This window comes from Drosophila ananassae, chromosome 2R, assembly GCF_017639315.1.
Source record: "Drosophila ananassae strain 14024-0371.13 chromosome 2R, ASM1763931v2, whole genome shotgun sequence".
NCBI classification, from domain to species: Eukaryota; Metazoa; Arthropoda; class Insecta; order Diptera; family Drosophilidae; genus Drosophila; species Drosophila ananassae.
This window is the reverse complement of record NC_057928.1, coordinates 5,017,787-5,037,338: the sequence shown is the minus strand read 5'-3', so window position 1 is coordinate 5,037,338 and position 19,552 is coordinate 5,017,787. Positions and strand designations below refer to the sequence as shown.

The 19,552-nt window shown below is 44.0% G+C and overlaps 2 protein-coding genes and 1 long non-coding RNA gene across 10 annotated transcripts; 2 read left to right on the top strand and 1 right to left on the bottom strand.

Moving 5' to 3' along the window:
• The first annotated feature begins 532 nt into the window (after positions 1 to 532).
• Positions 533 to 6,810, top strand: LOC6493838 (dnaJ homolog subfamily C member 5 homolog). Of its 5 annotated transcripts, none has more exons than XR_006506993.1 (8): positions 533 to 774; positions 2,286 to 2,424; positions 2,490 to 2,642; positions 2,704 to 2,835; positions 3,850 to 3,912; positions 4,509 to 4,716; positions 5,158 to 5,315; positions 5,438 to 6,810. XR_006506993.1 is itself a non-coding variant. In XM_001958499.4 (7 exons), the coding sequence occupies exons 1-7, from the start codon at positions 740 to 742 to the stop codon at positions 5,458 to 5,460; spliced, it is 753 nt and encodes a 250-aa protein (XP_001958535.1). In that variant the 5' UTR covers positions 533 to 739; the 3' UTR covers positions 5,461 to 6,810. The 5 variants fall into 5 exon arrangements, 2 of the variants coding, with proteins under 2 accessions (XP_001958535.1, XP_014764571.1); XR_006506992.1 differs by having other exon boundaries at positions 5,158 to 5,335; XM_001958499.4 differs by lacking the exon at positions 5,158 to 5,315.
• A 2,025-nt stretch (positions 6,811 to 8,835) lies between these two features.
• On the bottom strand, positions 8,836 to 9,643 carry LOC26514561. Its single transcript, XR_004311014.2, has 3 exons — positions 9,498 to 9,643; positions 9,405 to 9,442; positions 8,836 to 9,326 (listed from the first exon to the last, which is right to left on the bottom strand). It is a non-coding gene; the product is annotated as an uncharacterized LOC26514561 (long non-coding RNA).
• Positions 9,644 to 11,594: 1,951 nt separating this feature from the next.
• On the top strand, positions 11,595 to 17,049 carry LOC6493840 (SRSF protein kinase 3). 4 transcript variants are annotated; one of them, XM_014909088.3, is made up of 8 exons: positions 11,595 to 12,641; positions 12,746 to 12,967; positions 13,023 to 13,474; positions 13,532 to 13,875; positions 14,104 to 14,217; positions 15,711 to 16,319; positions 16,391 to 16,661; positions 16,730 to 17,049. In XM_014909088.3, exons 1-8 carry the CDS (start codon positions 11,959 to 11,961, stop codon positions 16,924 to 16,926), a joined length of 2,892 nt encoding a protein of 963 aa, XP_014764574.1. In that variant the 5' UTR covers positions 11,595 to 11,958; the 3' UTR covers positions 16,927 to 17,049. The 4 variants fall into 4 exon arrangements, with proteins under 4 accessions (XP_014764574.1, XP_014764575.1, XP_014764576.1 ...); XM_001958501.4 differs by having other exon boundaries at positions 11,596 to 12,641; positions 16,215 to 16,319; XM_014909089.3 differs by lacking the exon at positions 14,104 to 14,217 and having other exon boundaries at positions 16,215 to 16,319.
• Positions 17,050 to 19,552: the final 2,503 nt, after the last annotated feature.

Genomic DNA, 19,552 nt, shown 5'->3' with positions numbered 1-19,552 from the left:
CGAATTAGTATTTTTTTCCCGTGTAAGTGGTTGGAATGACTAGTAATTTTTGTATTGACAAATAAATTATAAAAATTTTTTGGCAGTCCTGAAACCGAGAGAGCTACTAACCACTTTTATGTGCTGAAAATGATAGATCTAAAAATCATAATCAAATTATTACAAATTCATTCAGCGAAATGTGATTTGGGAGATAGAAAATACGGATTTATTATTTTATTTATTTTAAATATTTTATATAAATTTATCCAATTTCGACAGTTTGATTGCTGAAATTCTTCTAAGAATTTCTTTGAAGATGTAATACGAAACTAAGTTCTTCCCTGCAATTGTGAGATACAAGTGCCCTGTGCATTTCTGTTTATTTTACCCGAAAAAATCGAACAGGAAAATGTACGATTTAATAAAATAAAAGTCACTAGATTGCATATAGCTTGACTTGAAAACAGCTGAAAATTTCTAAAACGGCCAGAATAACAGTTCTAATTTGTGACCCTTAAAAATAGCTACATTTCACCCTAAAACGGCTAAGCTGGTACCTCTGCCCAGAACTTAAAGACGGTCACTCTACAAAAAACTAAGAAGGCAACGGCGGCAGCAAAAGCAATTTGCAATAGAAAAAATAAAAATATAAAACACGTCGGAGAGAGTGGTGCTTGGCTGACGGACCAGGGCGTGTGACAGCGAGTGCAAGTGATAAATTCATTGACAGCCGCAGACACCGAGAAATACAATCACAATGAGCGCACCTGGCATGGATAAGAGGAAACTCTCGTAAGTAAAATTCGCACTGCACCCTTGCCCCGTACATTTTTTTCAACTGCTCGCACACAACCACACGCCACTACCGACCAGTCAGCAAAGTACATACACAAGCAGCTGCGCGCAGGCGGTGGCGGCGCAGTCGGCGTCGAATTGATTTTTCGCGGCAGAAGTTGTACGACTCTGGCATTCTTTGGTGTGGATGTGTGCGTCTCTCCCGAGAGCCAGGAACTTAGCCTGGGACGGGGAGGTTGCGTGCTAGGGAGACGGGCAGCTGCTGGTGAAGCCAGCTGCAGAAAAACAGAGCCCAAGCGACTTCGTCCTGGGCAAGGCCAAGGTCGAGCTGCTGCATCAGTCATCATTACAAGGCGAATTCCATGTCATTGATTCGCTCTCTTAAAATCGTACACTATTTCATTCAAATCCGCGATAGCCCCAATCGCGATCCATTTCCCCGCATACCAGTCCATATTCCTTATCTGCTTTGGCTCCCATTTGCCTCGCCATGAGTAATGTAATGGCCGCAGTGGCTATATTCAGTTGGCCCAGTTCTGAGGCCTGTTCAAGGCGACGCGATTTGGCGCTGGCTGCGCCTTCGTGACGACTGCCGTCGTCCTTGGCCCTGGCCAACCACCCATCCGCCCCCTAATTCTAAGTGCCCTTATCCTCTCAAGTCACTAATCGTCCCGGTCCACACACACTGCGCCGAACGTTTGAGGCTCACTCTAAGTTAAGCGTTTTTTGTCTTATCAGCCCAAAGATTCCCTGTCGTAGTGGGTGTGCCAGGCGGCACTCACACTGCCGTGGTCGAGCTTCCCCCACTTTTGTCTTCCATGTTCTTGGCTTATAAATAGAGACCTCTGCCTGCATGCCCACCTGCCCAAGAAAATCCATACGATGTGCAAGCGGAAGGTTGCAATTGCACGCGACTCTTGCCACTTTGTGACGCCCTTGCATCGTAAGTCCCACAGCTAACTCCTCCCAAACTGGAGTCTAGAGGGAGAAGGTGTTGGTTAACGAGTTACCGTTGCGTGTCACGGCGCAACTAACTGTTGCTGGAGGTGCAAGTCGCCGGTACTGACTCATCGCTATCCGTCTACAAACATATGGGCAAATATACATATATAGGTTTATAATCACTTGTCTAGCTTATATGTACCGCTCTCGGTTGGCGCACTACAACACATGACTTGGCTTTAGCTTATGACGATACCAACAATTTTAAAATAATAAAAATCTAAAAATTAGTATCCTTATATATGTCCCTATAGAAGATTAAAAAGATAGTTTTATTTTATTTAAAAATTGTTCAATCAAGAAAAAAAAATGCAGTTTTTTATTTAAATCTCCGGCTTAAGACACATGCTTTGTAACTTTAAACTTTGTTGAGTCTTAATGAAAATTGGTTCCCCAATAAACAAAGATTAATGTCGAGAAAATTCGATTTTTTAAATCGTGAATATATATAGTTCCTTAACATTTGGTAACTGAACCAAATAATGATGGCTTTCTATCGCGTTCAGCACATCTGGCGATTCACTTTACGAGATCCTGGGACTTCCTAAAACAGCCACCGGAGACGACATCAAAAAGACATACCGAAAACTCGCACTTAAATACCACCCTGACAAGAACCCCGACAACGTTGATGCTGCCGAAAAGGTAAGTAGTTCTAGTAGGGGATCTGTTTAGCATTTCTAAGCCCAGCGCTTTAATATTTTCTGCAGTTCAAGGAGGTGAACCGAGCGCATTCGATATTGAGCGATCAGACAAAGCGTAACATTTACGACAACTATGGATCCCTTGGCCTGTACATAGCCGAGCAGTTTGGCGAGGAGAACGTCAATGCGTACTTCGTGGTAACGTCACCGGCAGTGAAGGTCAGATTTTTGGATTTAACGATCAATATATAGGTGGAATAACTTTCAATTTATATTGCAGGCATTGTTCTTCTGCTGTGCCATAGTTACTGGATGCTGCTGTTGTTGTTGCTGCTGCTGCTGCTGCAACTTCTGTTGTGGCAAGTTCAAGCCGCCGGTAAACGAGTCGCACGACCAGTATGCACATCTGAATGTGAGTGATGTATGAATTGGCTCAGTCCGCCTTGCCCCGACCCACCCGCTACTAACTGGTTCCATTATGATTTAGTTTAGTAATGAGAAAACAAGAAAACCAATCTGATGCAAAGCCTATCTTAAAGCTATACTAACGCATGCTTTCATCCACACGCATTCTGAACTATCATAAACCGAGCAAAATCCATTTTGATGATTTTTGTGAGGGTGTCCGTAGGGTAGAGGCGTGTGCGAAGCGCAGGGCATTTATTTGGGCGCTTACCACGCTTCCTAGCTAGCCTTACATATCAATAAACGCAATACCATTATGTAGCATAAATCACATGGCTATCTAGCTTCTTGGCACTCTGCCGTCTTTGTTTGATTTAGCTTGACTCTTTAAGAATACTTCAGTCTCAGTTTGCACGGCTATGTTCTAAGTTAACGTTGGGGTAAGTATTGAATTTGGTTTCGGTGATCGGTACTTTGTACTCACTTCTTAGTGCTCGAAAGTTAACGAGAGGCATCCAGAGACCAGGGCCTGAGGCCCAAGGTAATCATAATTAACCCACCCACAAACTGTTTCAACCATTTCAACCAAGTTCTGTCCAAAAGTCATCACGATATAGTTCGATTTCATGAGAATCATCAAATGCTTTCAATATCCCACTCTTCCCTGTGTAAATTAAATATAGTATTAATAGTTCAAATTTCCCGTGACTGAGGTTGGCAAATCCACAAACCAGACGGAGACTTTGAGATTTTATTTTTCATCCACGATTGCTTTTCTTGTTTTTTAAGTGTCTCATTCCACATTCAGTTTTTGTTCGCACCGGCACCTCCGATAGAATTTCTCCTTTATTTGTTTGTTTGATTGCGACAGCCAGTCGCAAGCCAATCACGAGAAGCCGACGACTTACGTTTCTGTTTTGTTTAATTTTTTTTCTCAATCTTTGCGATCGAATCATCATTCCACCACCTACTACCACCCACCACCTACACACTCGCTCTCGCCCGCGCCCGCGCCCGTCAGCGCTCCGATGGCCATCGAGAGGCCAGCGATCTGCCACCACCCCTGGGACAAAAGCCACGTCTTGTAAGTATGCGTTTCGAAAATGACACCAGTACGAGTACGGCATGAACCCGGAAAAGCGTCGCCCGCCACCTGCCTGCCCACTAACCCACTAACTAACTAACACTTAACCAATAACCCAATTCGAATACACTGAAATTAACCGGTAACCAGTCAAAATTTATTCGTTCTAAGAGAACAAGTCTCACTAACGTTCAGTCGAAAAATTAAGTCGTTCGATGGCACAGATGAAAGATGGCGAAAGTGGCGGATATGTTTGATTTTGAGTTTGTGGGAGAGGGTGCACCTCCTGATACTATTGCTGTAAATGCTTGGGTAAATGTTTTATGATTTTCATTCAAGCGCTCTTCTCTGGCTGACTATGATTTCGTAGCATTTGGCATGAAGCTTTCTCGTAACCTCATAACTGCGCATAATAAGGCAATCGTAGTTTGAGAGTAGGCTAGTTATTGTAGATAAAGCTTGTACTGATAACCATCCCTTTGACTAAAAAACGCTCTGCTATAGTCTGCTAACTCTGCTATACTTGCCAAAATTAATAAAAAAAAATATATATAATTTCTATAACAAGTCTAACTCATTTATTTCGTGACCCGCAGGAGGACGTTGATCTGGACGACGTGAATCTTGGATCGGGAGGCGCCCCTGTTACATCACAGCCGCGGGAGCAGGCCGGCGGACAGCCTGTCTTCGCCATGCCGCCTCCAAGTGGAGCAGCCGTGGGTGTCAACCCCTTCACCGGCGCCCCTGTGGCGGCCAACGAGAACACATCGCTAAACACCACGGAGCAGACCACCTACACACCAGGTATATAAACGGGTAATCTGGAAGTCAGCCCCTCATCCAGCCTCCTTAGTGAGAGGGCCAGCTTGTCAACCCAACAAAGCGTCTTTGACCATCGAAAATGTTATTGTGCATAACCCAAACCAACTCGAACAAATATTGTAACTTTCTATCACTGAAACCGACACATCGCCTTGCAGCGAACTCTTGATAACACAGGCCAGCACCACAGTATGGCACATCCTTAGAATATAAGCCCCTGTATTCGAAGTGTGGTTATATTGAGCCACAAAGTATATTTTTAGACATCATCCATGTATGCAAGCTTGAACACACAGGCAGCCACAACTGGTCCAGGCAAAGATGCGATTCCAACACTTAGATACGCAAGATCACCCACATATTTCTGCACACTGCCGTGTTGACATATGCCGAGATCTATTGATTATACCTTCTGTTCCATAGGTCTGCAGCAGCCGTTTTTCAATCCGCTCTATTGAGGGCCATCTGAAAACTAATATCGAAGTGTTCCCTAGTTTTAGTTGCAAGCTCGGTTGTACTGGACCATGAAGCTATTTACATTTGAGTGCGTCATCAAAACATGAAGAAACACTGCCATGATTGTACATTTAATTTGTTCTAAGTTTGGTTTGCTCCTCATTTATTTATTATGCAATGCTTAAATTTATTTTGTTCACACTTATCATGCTCTACTATTCTCTCTTTCCTCTCTTCTCACCTCTAGACATGGTCAATCAGAAATATTAGCCAAGTGCGGCGATCGATTCAAGTCCCAAGTGCATGCGTATGTAACGATACTGATACTGACACAGATATAAACAAAAAGATTTAAGTTGCAACTGAATGGAAAACCAGATTAATTTATGATTAGATTTGTTTTAAGGATGAGCGATATGTTGAAGCGAGATAACATAAAAACCAATGTATTTATAGTAAGCGATAGCTCTTAGCTTTAATTTTAAACAGTCTTACCACGGCGCTTGCGGCAACCGATGCAGGCGGTAGTCAGGTTGATCTTGGGCCGCCCCTCGATATCGTTTCTACTATCCCATGGTTAAAGGCTGCTACTCAGCAAGCCGCCCAAAATCGTGAGCCTAAGTGGGGCTTACCAAATATCACCAAAACCGATCAACTGTACTAAATACACGATTCTGGCTCTTTTAAATTGTTAATCGTCGGCTGTTTCAGACATTTGCTTGGGAAACGATCACGGGGGTGACGTGGATAGGACGGAGTAGTGCACGCCCTCCTGTGGAATCGACTATACAAGAAGCACTGTATGTTAATTATCTTATGTATATGATGTCTGTACCTAGCTCGCATTTGTGTCATCCTCTGTCTAGTGTAGCTAAATCATGCGCGAAGCCTATTTTTCACCCATTGTTTCTGTTAGTTTCCAATTAATTGTTACAGCAAGGGCCCTGTCATGTAAAGAAATCTTAAGCGGCGCTTCAAGCTGATTGTTCCGATCCGATCCTAATGCAAATGTAAATAAGTCAAGTTAAACAATTAAGCATTATAAACTAAAAAAGGGCTCCCAAAAGTTGAGGGGGCCCGATAAAAAATAACTAAAATTGAAACCAATTTAACTTATTATAATATTCCCCATTTATGTATTCAAAAGTATATATATATAAATCTTAAATACGAGTATTCAAAGTTCAATTGTAACCCGTAAATATAGCACGTACACGTACATATATTCCAATATTGTTTCTAAATTAAATTGTCCTTGATTTGTTAACCTGTTAGCGCGCTTTTAAATGTAAATGAATGCGATTAGTCCTGCTGTATTAAATTTTATATTCCTACTACCAACCATTTTATTCATAATTATCAATTATTGCCTGGCGGGGCTGTGGAGGTCTTGGCCAGGGTTCAGTTTAGTCGCCCGTTTCGATCTTCTGAATAATCTTGAATATACAATTCAATTAATAGTATTTACAATTTCCGGATTGCGTGTATATTTATTGTTCATACAAGTCAAGAGTAAACCTACTAAGTAATCTACGTAAAAAAATTTAAAATTGTTTTCAAATTGCGATTGTACTCTGGTAAAAAACGAAGAACTCGAGATCAATAAATTGACCATACGAATTCGCCGGTGGGTTGCTCTCTCTCGTTTCTCTCCATTGGGTTTAGGCGACCACTCCAGGGTATGGTCCATTCGTGGCGCAGCTCAGTGCGGCGGAATCAGCAGCTCTCCGCATGGTAAACAAACTGGCTGCACGCTCCCTACTGCCTGCTGCCTGCTGCCTCCCCGTGCCCAGTGCCCAGTGCCCGCCCATCCTCGTTGGCGACAGCTGACTGCCCTGACTCCTCCCTGGCTTTGTTTTGCTTCCGAGTAGTAACCGCGCAGGCCGGCACATGCGCTCCACGGACGCTTGCCACATCTCTCGCCTGTTCTCTCACAGGCGCTAGAAACTTCGCCGCCACCGCCACCGCCACATCCGTCTGGTGGCTCAGAAGCCGAACGGCAGTCCGAGGGAGAGTTCGCCGCGCGGAGCTTGTGTGGGGTTGCGCCAAAAAGAATACTTGATGGCTGCTGCTCCTGGCCTAACGCTACTCCTGCGACGAAATAAACGCGAAGGAGCTGTGTGTTCGATGTAATTAACGGGAATAAATCGAATTACGGCTCTTAACTTGATTCCGGACGCAGGCCAGGTCGGCGCATCGGGCCAAGAAAGCCAAATCAAAGGCAGAATCAGTCGTGAAAAAATTTCCATTCCCCACACGGTGCTCTGTGTGTGTGCTCCAGTATCCGTTTCGGTGTGAGTGAGCGTGTATCGGACTGTACATATGTGTGTGTCGGTTTTCGTTTTACTTTTTCATGCGCAATTTAGGTTACAATGCGAGAAAAACGTTTCTAAAAATGCATTAAAAACTTACTTAGGCACGGGAACTCATCGATTTTCCTACGCACAAAAGTATGCTTCGCGGAGCGGGCCCAGACCCAGAACAAAGGAAGCAGCAGGCCTGCGATGAGGACAAAGACGCGAAGTAGCTGCTCCCCTTCGGCTGCCCTGTAGTCCAAGCACCACTCGGATCGACAGTCACCCCAAGCCAAGGAGTGGAACGGGAGAGGGGACGAAGACGTGGACGAGAACAAGGACCCGGTTTGGCCCCAGTTCAGATTAGGCAAGGCCCAAGCGGAGCGACAAGGCGACATCCTGGCTCCTGTACTGCCCAGCAGCGGCTTGGTCGGCCTCGTGGGCGCTGCCAACGGCAAGCACCACCTCATTTCGCCCACCAACACCCCACTGACCTCGCTGCCCTCCCTGCCGGCCGGCATTTGCAGCAGTGACAGTGGCATCTCCACCCTGAGCGCCATTTCGCCTCCACTCTCCACCTCGACGCCTGCTGTGCCGCCCACTGGAGTCGGAAGCGGAGGGGGCGGCGGCGGAGGCAGTCCTCAGTTGCGGACATCGCCAGCCCTGAGCATGCTGGGCAGTGCCACGGCGACAGCCAGTGGCAAAACCGTTCACGGCGGAGGAGGTCTCACCGCTGGAATGTTGGGCCCGGCGGCCAGCATAGATCTGGGCAGCTCGCCGCTCTCTCACCGAAATTACAGCAATTCGTTGAAGGGGTTCGGTTTCCGGCGCAGCTTCGACGACAAGATCATCACACCACCGTACGTGTCGCGAGCCCCTACCCACGTCATTCTTTACCCCCACTTCCACGGGCCACTGCCCGCGGCGACTACACCTCACCACCTACACCTGCACCACCACGCCGCCGGAAACGGTACTGAGTCGGGATCAGGGGCCGGGGGAGTGGGAGTTGGCGGCGGAGGAGGCGGTCTTTACTCTCCTGCGCATCAGCCTTCACTGTCTCTGTCGACTGTGACCGCGGCACTGCCAATAGCTCCTCTTTACGGATCAGGCTCCCCACTGGCGCTGCCTCTGACGTCCTCGCAGTCGACCACAAAGCTCTCCTACCGCGACGACTTTCTGCAGCAGATTGGCTACCTGCCAACGACGCGCATCTATAGCACCCCAACCAGCATCGTCGACGAGGACAAGGCGCAGCAGGACTTTCTTTCGCTGTCGCTCTCGCCACCCCTAAACCGGCGACGGGACATGCCGTCTCTGCGCGGACCATTCGTCAGTCTGTGAGTATTCGAGAAGTAGTTGCTCTTTGGTGGGACACTTTACAAGTATTTTACTTGGTCAAGAATTTGTAAAGACAGGACATCTATTAAATGTTACAATAACGATACAATAATTTTAATGTATAGGGCTTATCGGGTTTGGATATTCTCGGGTCGTAACTTGCAGAGGGTTTGTAGAGAACTATGCAACGCTTTCAACATCTTCATTATATTCATATTATGTATATTTGGTCCAGGATCTGTCGGGAAATCCTCTAAGGTCAGGTCTGGTTAGGATTAGCCGCAATCGGGCTAGTTTTGTAAGAGAGGATCCAAAAATATGTATTTTATCCAGCGTATAGTCACGATTGATGGACTCACGATGGTCTTCGATATTTACGTTGACAGTCATTCAATAACTTGACTCAGAGCGTTTTGAAATAAATGATAAGACAGGGATGAGTCGGCGGTTCGTTATATTTGATTATAACCCCATAAGCTTGGGAATTCGGGTTTATTGCTCCTATGTTTCGTCATCCAAGCGTTTCATAAAAATATTTATAAAAAAGACAAGACAGACAAGAGAACTCAAGTATTTTACCCTTTGGTTCCACCGGAATCTGCCTGGATTAGTTTCGCCTCAAAGGTGACACTGTTTAAATACTCTTACTATCTTAGAACACGTATTACTTACTTAACAATTGTGTAAAACCTTTCAAATAAAAGTGGTCGACTACCCTCGTAGTTCCTGAGTCAATACGAACACGAGTCAATGAAACTAACCTCAGATTTAAATCTGCCGACTTTGAAATTGTTCAAACACCTACTCTTCTACATCCAGTATATATATGAGTGGGAATCCTAAAGGGGTCATATGAATTATCGGAAATGCCATAAGGTTGTAAGTTTCGTCTTTCTAGAGAAAAAAGTTTCTTAAAAATATATTTTATGTGTTCCAACAATAAACATAAGGATCGGCAGGCAATCCAATAAAACTGGTATAGTATAAGTGTATAGTGTAAGGGCAAAAACCTAGCTCTCCTAGTGTGCTATAAACTTTCTTACGAATTTAATACTCCTGGGAAAAAAGCGCATCCTTCTTAAGGTAGTAGACCAATGGTGATGGGTTCAAAAAATCGATTTTTTTTTTGTACATTTTTTGAAAGAACCACATTTCAAAAACATGCTCTTAAATTTTCAGACCGAAATTTAGAATATTTTCAAAGTTATTGGCAAAACAAGAGAGCGCACCGTAGTGAGTATGAAAGCGTGTCGAAACTTTACACGCGTTTTTCTCAAAACCAGGTTTTTGAAATTTCGGGGAAGCACTGACTCAAAACTATTCAACCGATTTGGCTTGAAATTTTTTCAAACATTTTATCAAAGGAAAAAATTCGATTTTGAGTACCTTTTTTTCAAAACTCCAACATTTATAAAATTTCTCACTTTCCAATATTATTGGTTAGTTCGTTAGAATAGGGTCTACATAATAATAATTTCTTTGATTTTTTAATTTCTGATGACTACGGAAGGCTGTTTGCTTCCCCGAAACAGCTCACCATTCTTTCGTGACCTCTGCTTCAACAAAAAATACTGTTAATAATTTAAAGTATAATTGAGTCAACTAAATTTTTTTGTACCCTAGAAACTATTTAAATAAACATGTAAAAGTTGCAAGACGATTGCATTTTATTTTCTTGTTAAAAAAAAATTTCAAAAAAACGTCCAAATTTGGACCGTCACATTGGTCTACTACCTTAAACGGTGATTCGAAAATTAAATGAGTATCGCGGCTTTCGCCCTAAGTAGGAGGCGTCCAAATACCTTAACCTTCTGTGCCTGAGTTTGTTTACATTTTTAATTTGCTGTAACCGCATTAGGCGCCACGTGACGCGTCCCATCCAACCACCCTGAAGTCTCTCCCACTCACTCGGACCACAAGAGGGTGTAGCGATGACGGCTCTGATTCACGTCCTGTTTTACGGATTTGTGCCGCTCTTCTTTTGGCATCTATAAAAAACAATTTGGAAAAAAGCTGCGACATAGAAAGCGAGAGTATACACATAGCAGTAGGTGCGTGTTTTTGAGTGCATGAAGATTAGGGTGACTCATGGGCAATATTTTTCACTGAGAGTGGTGCTGCAACTCCAAAAGGAGCCGCAATCGCCCAACTTAGAAAATCGGGTAAAAAATCAATATGGTCCGCTTAGTCACTTCACGAACTTCAAAATTATCATACAATGTGGGTGGTGGGGTCCAACCTACGTTGCAGGGAAAATGGGAAACCCACCCGAATTTCGAAGCATTCGAGGGGATTTGAAATATTTCGAAAGTATTCGAAATCCTGCAATGCGAATACCCCTTTGGTAAAAGCGAAATCGTAAATAGGCAAAGACAAACTTGGCCCGATGCCCAAGAAATCTTGATGAACTCAATGATGACGATACGTACAAGTGTATGTACGTGCGAATGTGTTCTTGTTGTGGATTCTTTCCTGGTGTGGTGCAGTCCATGACCGGCAAAGGCGCCTTGTAGCTCGCAGTGAGTGACAAGTTGATGAAGAGCATTGGATAATGACGCCAAACGAAATATACCCCCGAGCACACATCCACCACATACCCGAAGCTCCGGCGATCCGCAAACGGACGGAGGATGCGGGGAACTTGGTTGGGCCAGAATAAAAACAGAATAGAAATACCATAACAGAAATACTCGTGCGAGTTGGAAACGACTGCGCCTTGGTCGCTCAGGTCGCTCAGGAAGAGGCGGCGAAAACAAAAGCGAAAACCGAAAGCTATTTCGGCATTCTCGCGGCCGCCACAGAACGAATCGGACAGACGCGGAAAGATACTCGCGCAGCCCACTATCTATAGATACTTTTCATAATTCAAATTTCTCGCGAGATATTTTATTTATTTACCCAGCACCCAGAACGGGTTATATAAGGGGAGTGTGTGCGAGCCCATTTTGTGTGTTTCACCGCCATTTCTCCGGCAGTCGACCGCAATGCAAGGGGGCGCATAAAGTCAAGGTCGTTTTCCACACATGCAGCTGTAGTCGCGCCCACTGTCACCCCGTTACTGTAACCCATGGCCATGTAGGCGCGACAGCCCAAGCAGAAATCCAATTGTATCGAGCATTCAAGCAAATCGAAAATGGACGACTGGGTGGCCCACCTCGGGAGCAGTCAGGGTGAGGGGGGCACCTGCCCCCGGGAAGCCAATGTAACGAGCACCTATTACTGGCAGGAAGCCCTTATTGACCTTTACCCTAGATTAGTGGTCTTGATGCAGTTGCTTGCGACATGGGCCAGTCAGGTGCACACACAGAGCCGGAAAATTCTGGGCACCCTCGCCCAGGACCCGATCTTCATGGGAGTTCTGCAGGGCAGCCTGCTGTTGCTCTTCCTGTTCTTGATGTACTTGCTCCGGCTGTGGAGCTGTGGCTGCGCGCCTGAAAGACCGCCCACCGCCACCCCCCATGTGGCCAAAGAGCTAAGTTGTGACTTCAATTTTGTGTCCGAGCAGGAGAAGCGAGCCGCCCAAGAAGCCGAGACTGAGGCACTGCTTGAAGTTGAGGAGAAGAAACGACGGAAGCGATTCACAAAGAAGCGCAACTGTGTCTCGGCGGGACCCATTCTTATTGCGTTGCGCCAGCAGTCCAAGAGGCCCAAGCCCCATCGACAGCTGCCCCTGCTCTTCGAGCCGGTCTCCCCTGGGGAAGTGATATTGGACACGTACCTACCACCGCGAAAGCAACCATTAACCATTAAGTTGCCCCAGGTGGAGGCAGTGTCCAAGCCAATCGAGCTGGAGGTACCAGAAAGCCAAGAGTTCATGTGCGTTGGGTCCCAGCCTCATGGGTGAAATTCACTTCGTGTGTCCCCTACACCAGACAAAATTCGCAGCTAATTCACTCTCCCCACGCCATTTCTATTTTCAGATCCGAGCCTCGTGGAACCCTCAGTACGACTGACGAAATCTATCCGGACTCCTCCGACAGCAGTCTTTACGTGTCGGACGAGGAACAGGAGGATGCCTCCCAATACTGCCGCGGTGGCTACCACCCGGTGGTCATAGGCGACATTTTCGACAATCGGTTTCGCGTGGTCCGCAAACTGGGCTGGGGCCACTTCTCAACCGTATGGCTATGCCGGGATCTCAAGTGAGTAAATAAGTTTGCCCTATGGCTTCACCCACTAAATCTCCAAATTACGCAGAGAAGAGAAGTACGTGGCGTTGAAGGTTGTGAAGAGTGCCCCGCACTACATAGAGACTGCAGCAGACGAGATCCGTCTGCTCGAGGCGATCCGCGACGCCGACCCTCTCGACGTCAAGCGGGAAAGGATCGTCCGCCTGATGAACCACTTCACCGTGCGCGGTGTCAATGGAATGCACACGTGCTTGGTGTTCGAGGCTCTCGGGTGCAGTCTCTATAAGCTGATAGTGAAGAACAACTATCAGGGCCTGTCCATTGTCCAGGTGCGCAACATAATCCGTCAGGTGCTGGAGGGGCTCGACTACCTCCACAGCAAGTGCAGCATCATCCACACGGACATCAAGCCGGAAAACATATTGCTGGTGATCGATAATGCCGCTGCGATGAACCAGCAAATCGACGATGAGATCGCAAGCCTGCGGGTGAAGGGCGCGGACTTCCCCGACTCTTACAGTAAGTAGGACAGAGTGCATAAATAGCATCGCGGCCCACTAACTTTCTCGGTTGCAGTCAGTTCAATCGAAAAGCAAACCAAGACGAGGGCCAAGTGGCCGTTGATCGAGCCAAACGGGTCCAACACGAATACGAACACCAGCAACAGCACGGCGAACAATTCCACCTCATCGACGCCGCTAGCTGCGGTGGTCATGTCGTCGCTGGACAAAGAAGATACCACCACAAACTCGTCTACTCTCAATTCCAACACCACTTCTTCGCTAACCTCCAAGTACTCCAGCCTGTTGGGCGACAGCGAGTGCAACGGCGGTATCGGCGGAGGAGGCGTCGAGAGTCCCATCTTGGGCGGATCTGCGAGTCTCAATCGCTACCGGACCGAGAAGAAAATCACTGCCAAGGTGAGTCTACCCCCTTCGGCCAATGCGGCCCCTGCAGCTCCCAGTCGACAGTGCTGGCAAGGATTGTCCTCTCGTCTTCGTCTACGTCTATGGCGTAGCATGTACACCTTATAGTGAATCAAAATAGTGAATCTCCCGCAAAACACTGCACTCCATAAAGCCACCAAATTCGTTTTTATCATTTTCGTCCTTTTTGCATATTTTTCTTTGGCGTGACATTCGACGCAGTCTTCTGTCGACCGCGAAGATGAACCCGAGTCTGACATGCTAAGCGAGCAGCAAACTGAGCCCAGCAACTCGCCCACCGAGCCCGAGGGCAATCCTCCCGACCGCCCACAGAAGGTAAAATGGATTCCATATCGGAGGATGCTAGTCCAAGGCCTCAAGTCGATGATCGCTATAGCTAACCATACAATTTTCGTTTTGGCTTGAATGTTTGTTTTAAAAATCCTGCTCAGTGTATTCTTGTTTCGCTCCATATAGCGCACCATTTTGTAGGTCGGAGGTGACCGACCCCCCTAACTAAATATGTAAAAGTTCTTGATTATGAGCTTGTGCTTGTCACTTCTTTAATACAAATTTGTTTGAAACTAAAATCATCAACCCGATATCCCTCACTTATACCTCTGTTCTTTGAATTGGATCTCAAATCTCAAATCAAAATATAAAATCAGGAAGTTACCACTTCTCAAGTGCCTATTTGAAAGCAGCAAGAATGTATAAGCGTTGGCTTTGCCAAAAGTAGCTTGTTGTTTAACTTTTTGAAGTGGAGATGGCTTAAAAAGTATCCCTTGACTGATCCTCGGTTCCGGGTCACTCTCCGCTTCTGCGCTTTTACTGTTTTTGACTCCAGAGTTCGCATTCTGTACCCCCAGACCACACTGGTGCTGCCGCTTAACGGCCAGTGATCCCTGCCCCGGCTTCAACCTGCTTGGTTACTGTTGTTAATTGTCGCCCTAGATATCAGATTTGTAAATCCCACCAAACACACACACGTACTGACTCAAAAACGCCCCGCCAAATGCTTAAATGTTTGTGAGTGCTGCCTGCTTTAGACTTTAAATGGACTTCCCCAGTGCTTAACTTTCCCCGTGCCTCCTGCTATCGTACCGCCTTGCGTTTTCTATGTTGGTATGCTGTTATCCTTTCTGAAGCTTAATTTAGGAATCAGTGCTAGCAAAAAGTTAAAGTAAATTTAGAACTAATAGTACAATAACAATTATTATAGTTAAAAATGCTTACATTGGCTTCTATCCTTTTTTAATCTGACATTAAAATCTATTCAAACTGTGATTTGTTTATTCCATGAAAGTTTTATAAAATTATCTGCCAGTACTTAATGAATTACTCACGCTGTCAGTATAATCCAGATATTATAAAGTCTATATGTATAGATTCAAAGTCAGGGGTGGGGTATGGCTAATCTGGTAATCATATTAGCAAAAACGAAGTCAATTTTTTGTTTACAATTTCACCCATGGAAGTATATTATTATTTTAGCTTAAATGTAATTTAAATAATACAAAAAATAGTCAAAATTAGATGAGAGGTTTAGGTTAGAGTTAATTACCAAAAGATGTAAGTATCTAGCTTAGTTCAGGTGTTTCTGTTTTTAATTATAGGGTTACCTTTTTGTGAATTGCACTGGTAAATAGCTAAATTTTAATTTGTTGCTTGTCAATTGTTAAAATAACTATAACCCATTTGTGTGTTTTGTTAGATGCACAGCCTAGAGAAGCAAATAAAAATGCAAATCAATATTGTGTGTTCTTTTTTCTTCCTTTCTTCTTTCTTTGTGATAATCACTTTATATACAATATATATATACTATGCAGCTGCCCAATCCGAACTCCACCAACATCTCCTCCTTTACCCACACCACCACTCTGATTGACAACACAAAGACCGATTCAAACAATCAAGGCACGTGCACGTCCTTGCCGAAGGATTGCAACCACACCAACACCAACACCACCACCACCACCTCCACCACCAACCTCAACACGATCAGCGGCAACAACTGCCCCTCCAGTGACACAACCTCCTCCGTCCCCTTAAGCGAAACACCCGAAACTGCCTCTGCCTCTGCCACAGCCTCAGCCACAGCCACGCCCCCCAGCACGTGCACTCACACGTTAATGCATCTAGCGCCACCAACAACAACCAGTACAACAATAGACGCAAGCACTCTGCTGTATAATGGCGACCATACAACAAATAGCACATCAAACGCAACATCAACAACAACAACCAACAACGCGACAACGACCAAACCAATAACGACCTGTACCACCACAACCGCTAAACTAAATGTCCATGCCAATGCCATTCCTTCGCAGAATCAGAGTCAGAGTAGCCAGAACAACACCTACACGATACAGTCGCTCATCAACAACAGCAACGTGCGGGTGAAGATCGCCGACCTGGGCAACGCGTGCTACGACGTAAGTACCTGAAAGAGTCTGAGTTCAAGAGGAAACTGACATCCGTTATTGTATGACATCCACACCCCCAGTACCATCACTTCACCGAGGACATTCAGACGCGCCAATACCGGTCGATCGAGGTGCTCCTGGGAGCTCCGTACAACTACACAGCTGACATTTGGAGCACCGCCTGCCTGGCCTTCGAGCTGGCGACCGGCGACTACCTGTTCGATCCGCATGCGGGGGAATCTTACAGCCGGGACGAGGACCACCTGGCGCACATCGTGGAGCTGCTCGGATCCATACCCCAGTCGGTCATTCTGCGAGGCAAACACGGCCTCAAGTACTTCACCAGCTATGGTAAGTTAATGACGCAGTCAGTCACCTGATGTCTTCCAATGACCCCTCCCCACGATTTTTGCTTGCAGGCAGCCTCAGGAACATCACGAAACTCAAGCCTTGGAGCCTCATGAACGTGCTCGTGGAGAAGTACGACTGGGACCCGGTGGAGGCCAAGAAGTTCTCAGACTTTCTGCTGCCAATGCTGGAGTACAACCCAGTCATACGCGCCTCGGCGGCGGAGTGCCTGCAACACCCTTGGCTGGAGCAGGAGGAGTTTGTCTAGGCGGAGGGACAACTAATGCAACTTAATTTACATATTTCGTACTCGTATTGTATTTGTAGGCTTAACTTTTATATGCGAACAGTTTGTCACAAAAGAGGATTAATATATGTACGTTAACATGGAGATGGGACGAGGGTGGTCGGAAACGAGATTGTACACTCCTGCATCATATTGCATTCAATATGAGATGAGGATGCTTCGCGTGGATTTTTTATAGCTTTTTGATTTGAATACACGATTTTTGTACTTGAGAGCTTTAAAACGTATTGCTAAAGGAGCGATTTTATTTTTAACGTCGGAAACGAACTCGAAAATGTCGCAAGTGTTTTTAAAGTTCTTACGTCGACTATGTGCATACAAGTATATACATACATATATATTTTTTATCAAGGGAAAAACAAATGAACAACAAAAGACAATGAGGACAATTTTATAGTCAACAGATGCCTAAACTGACTGACTGAAAGGAAAACATTTTCAAGAAAACCAAATTACCAATCAAACGGAACATGCTAAATAAATTATATGATCTAGCTAAATATTCGAATGCACATAACTAGTAATAATAATGACTCGGTATGTGTATAATTAATAAACTTTAAATGTAGATATCAGAAATATTCAACAAAATCGGTTGCAAATACAGGCGAAACTCATATTGAAAGCTTTCTAGAAGCGAGTAGAGATTATGGAATATCTAACCAAACCCATTTTGGAGGTCCCTCCGCCCTGAACAGGAGCTGATCCGAACGACACAAACACTATGCTTTCCCAATCCACTAAACTTAACCGGATTCTGCCTAGACCAGAATATTAATATTTCATATTCACTCTACATTTTCTACCAGTGTAACGTCAATGCAAAAGCAAATTACGGTCTTTTTTGCGGAATTGAGACACAGTATCAAAGTCTAGGTACTTCAACGGCCGATGTACCAATAATATTAGGATAAACCCCATTACGAGAAATACGAACACACATATTTTACTACTTCCCAACAAGTATTTAAACACAAGTCTAAGAAGTAACTTTGAGCGTGACCAAATAAGTTAATATTGGGGGAAAATGTTCCCCTAAAGACTCTGGCTGCAGGAATTTATTGGCTCCTGATTGGCGCAGCAAAATCCCATTAAAATTGGATGCCACAATGGGTATACATTGGGATACAATGGGAAACCTTCTGGATCATTCTGAAAAAGAAGAATTTATAAATTTATTTATTTTTTTTATAGATTGGGCTTACGTTAACATTTTTTAGGAGGAACTCGTCGACCAGTAAAAACTGTTCTGTTGGTTTAAATACAAAGTTTAAATTACTCCCCGTTATTTCCATGCCTTTTTCCAAGTCATGTTTCTCCATCTACATTTTGAATCTATGGAAAAAGTATTTCTTTTAAAAAATTTAAAATATTGTCCATTTTTAAATAAATGCAAACAATAATAAACAATTGGAATTATTCACTTTTAACTGAATAAGATCATTCCACTTTCAATAAAATTTCTACGAGGGACTCAACACCTTTTTTGAAATTTATTTGAAATAAACTTTGTAAAAATTATTTTTAATCAAGGTACTTTTAAGAAACCCCTATTTTAAAAACAATATGAATTAAATAAATAAATAAATTATTTAATGCAGTAGCCGGTATCCCTGAACAAAGTATCCAATGAACAAGGATCGGAACGGATGAAAATGAAATTCAAATTTTTGCTTATATCCAATTTGTGGTTTGTTTTCCTCTTTCTTATATATAACGATAAATAGAAATTAGGAGAAATTAAATGGTAGGTATTTAATTGTATTTTATTAAAAACAAAAAAAAATTCAACAATATTAGCCAAAGATCCAGCGGTGGGACGAAGAACATTCTTTAATAAATATGGCAACAAGAGTGAAACGAAGGCCCACTTGGATAATAGTGGCAGATTGTGGTAAACCTCTGATTGCAGTGCTCACACCGCTATTAGCGCAATAGTTAAGGGGTTTTTCAGTACATTTTTTAAAAGGGAAGGAAACGATTGCGGTAAACGAAATTTTATGGTAATAATCTATTATATTTAAGGTTTAAAGAACAATTTTTGTTATTATAAAATATAGATCATTCAAAATGTTAGAGTGGTTTCTTTGAATCGCCGTCTGCACTTGCAAATCGGTGGGAGTAATGGAAGTCGTACGATGCATCTGAAACATTTAAAATAATTTTTATAAGTTTCTCTTCTATTTGAACTAAAAAAAACTCAGAAGAAATTAGGAAATTCCATATTTTTTCAAGGTAAAAAAAAATGCATTTAAAAAAAATAACACTTTTCTCCAATTTCAAAAAGAAGATAATTTAATACTGACCAAAATAAATTTTCAAATAAAAATTGGCTTCTGGAGTTTTTAAGACATATTCTTGGATAGTTAAAGAATAAATTTAAAACATAAAAAGAGTAAATTTTTTGAAGCCTGAAAATGAGACAACTGCCTTAAGCCACAGAAAATATTCGAAGCACTTTTCCCAATGCCTAATCGAGGCAAAAATGCATAATTGCATGTGGTGCCCTTACGCAAAAAGGCTGCCTAATTTTTCCTTGAAAAGTGATCAAATGTATGGCCGACCGGCATTATAATATACCCAGTTA

What these genes read in the sequence shown, in the direction of transcription:
- LOC6493840 (XM_014909088.3), top strand. Translation starts at nt 11,959, where the DNA reads ATGGACGACTGGGTGGCCCACCTCGGGAGCAGTCAGGGTGAGGGGGGC. An exon ending in CCAGAAAGCCAAGAGTTCAT is followed by an intron (nt 12,642 to 12,745) that starts GTGCGTTGGGTC and finishes TTCTATTTTCAG; the next exon opens with ATCCGAGCCTCGTGGAACCC. An exon ending in TGGGCAACGCGTGCTACGAC is followed by an intron (nt 16,320 to 16,390) that starts GTAAGTACCTGA and finishes CCACACCCCCAG; the next exon opens with TACCATCACTTCACCGAGGA.
- LOC6493838 (XM_001958499.4), top strand. Translation starts at nt 740, where the DNA reads ATGAGCGCACCTGGCATGGATAAGAGGAAACTCTC. An exon ending in ACGTTGATGCTGCCGAAAAG is followed by an intron (nt 2,425 to 2,489) that starts GTAAGTAGTTCT and finishes TATTTTCTGCAG; the next exon opens with TTCAAGGAGGTGAACCGAGC. An exon ending in ACCAGTATGCACATCTGAAT is followed by an intron (nt 2,836 to 3,849) that starts GTGAGTGATGTA and finishes CGCGCCCGTCAG; the next exon opens with CGCTCCGATGGCCATCGAGA.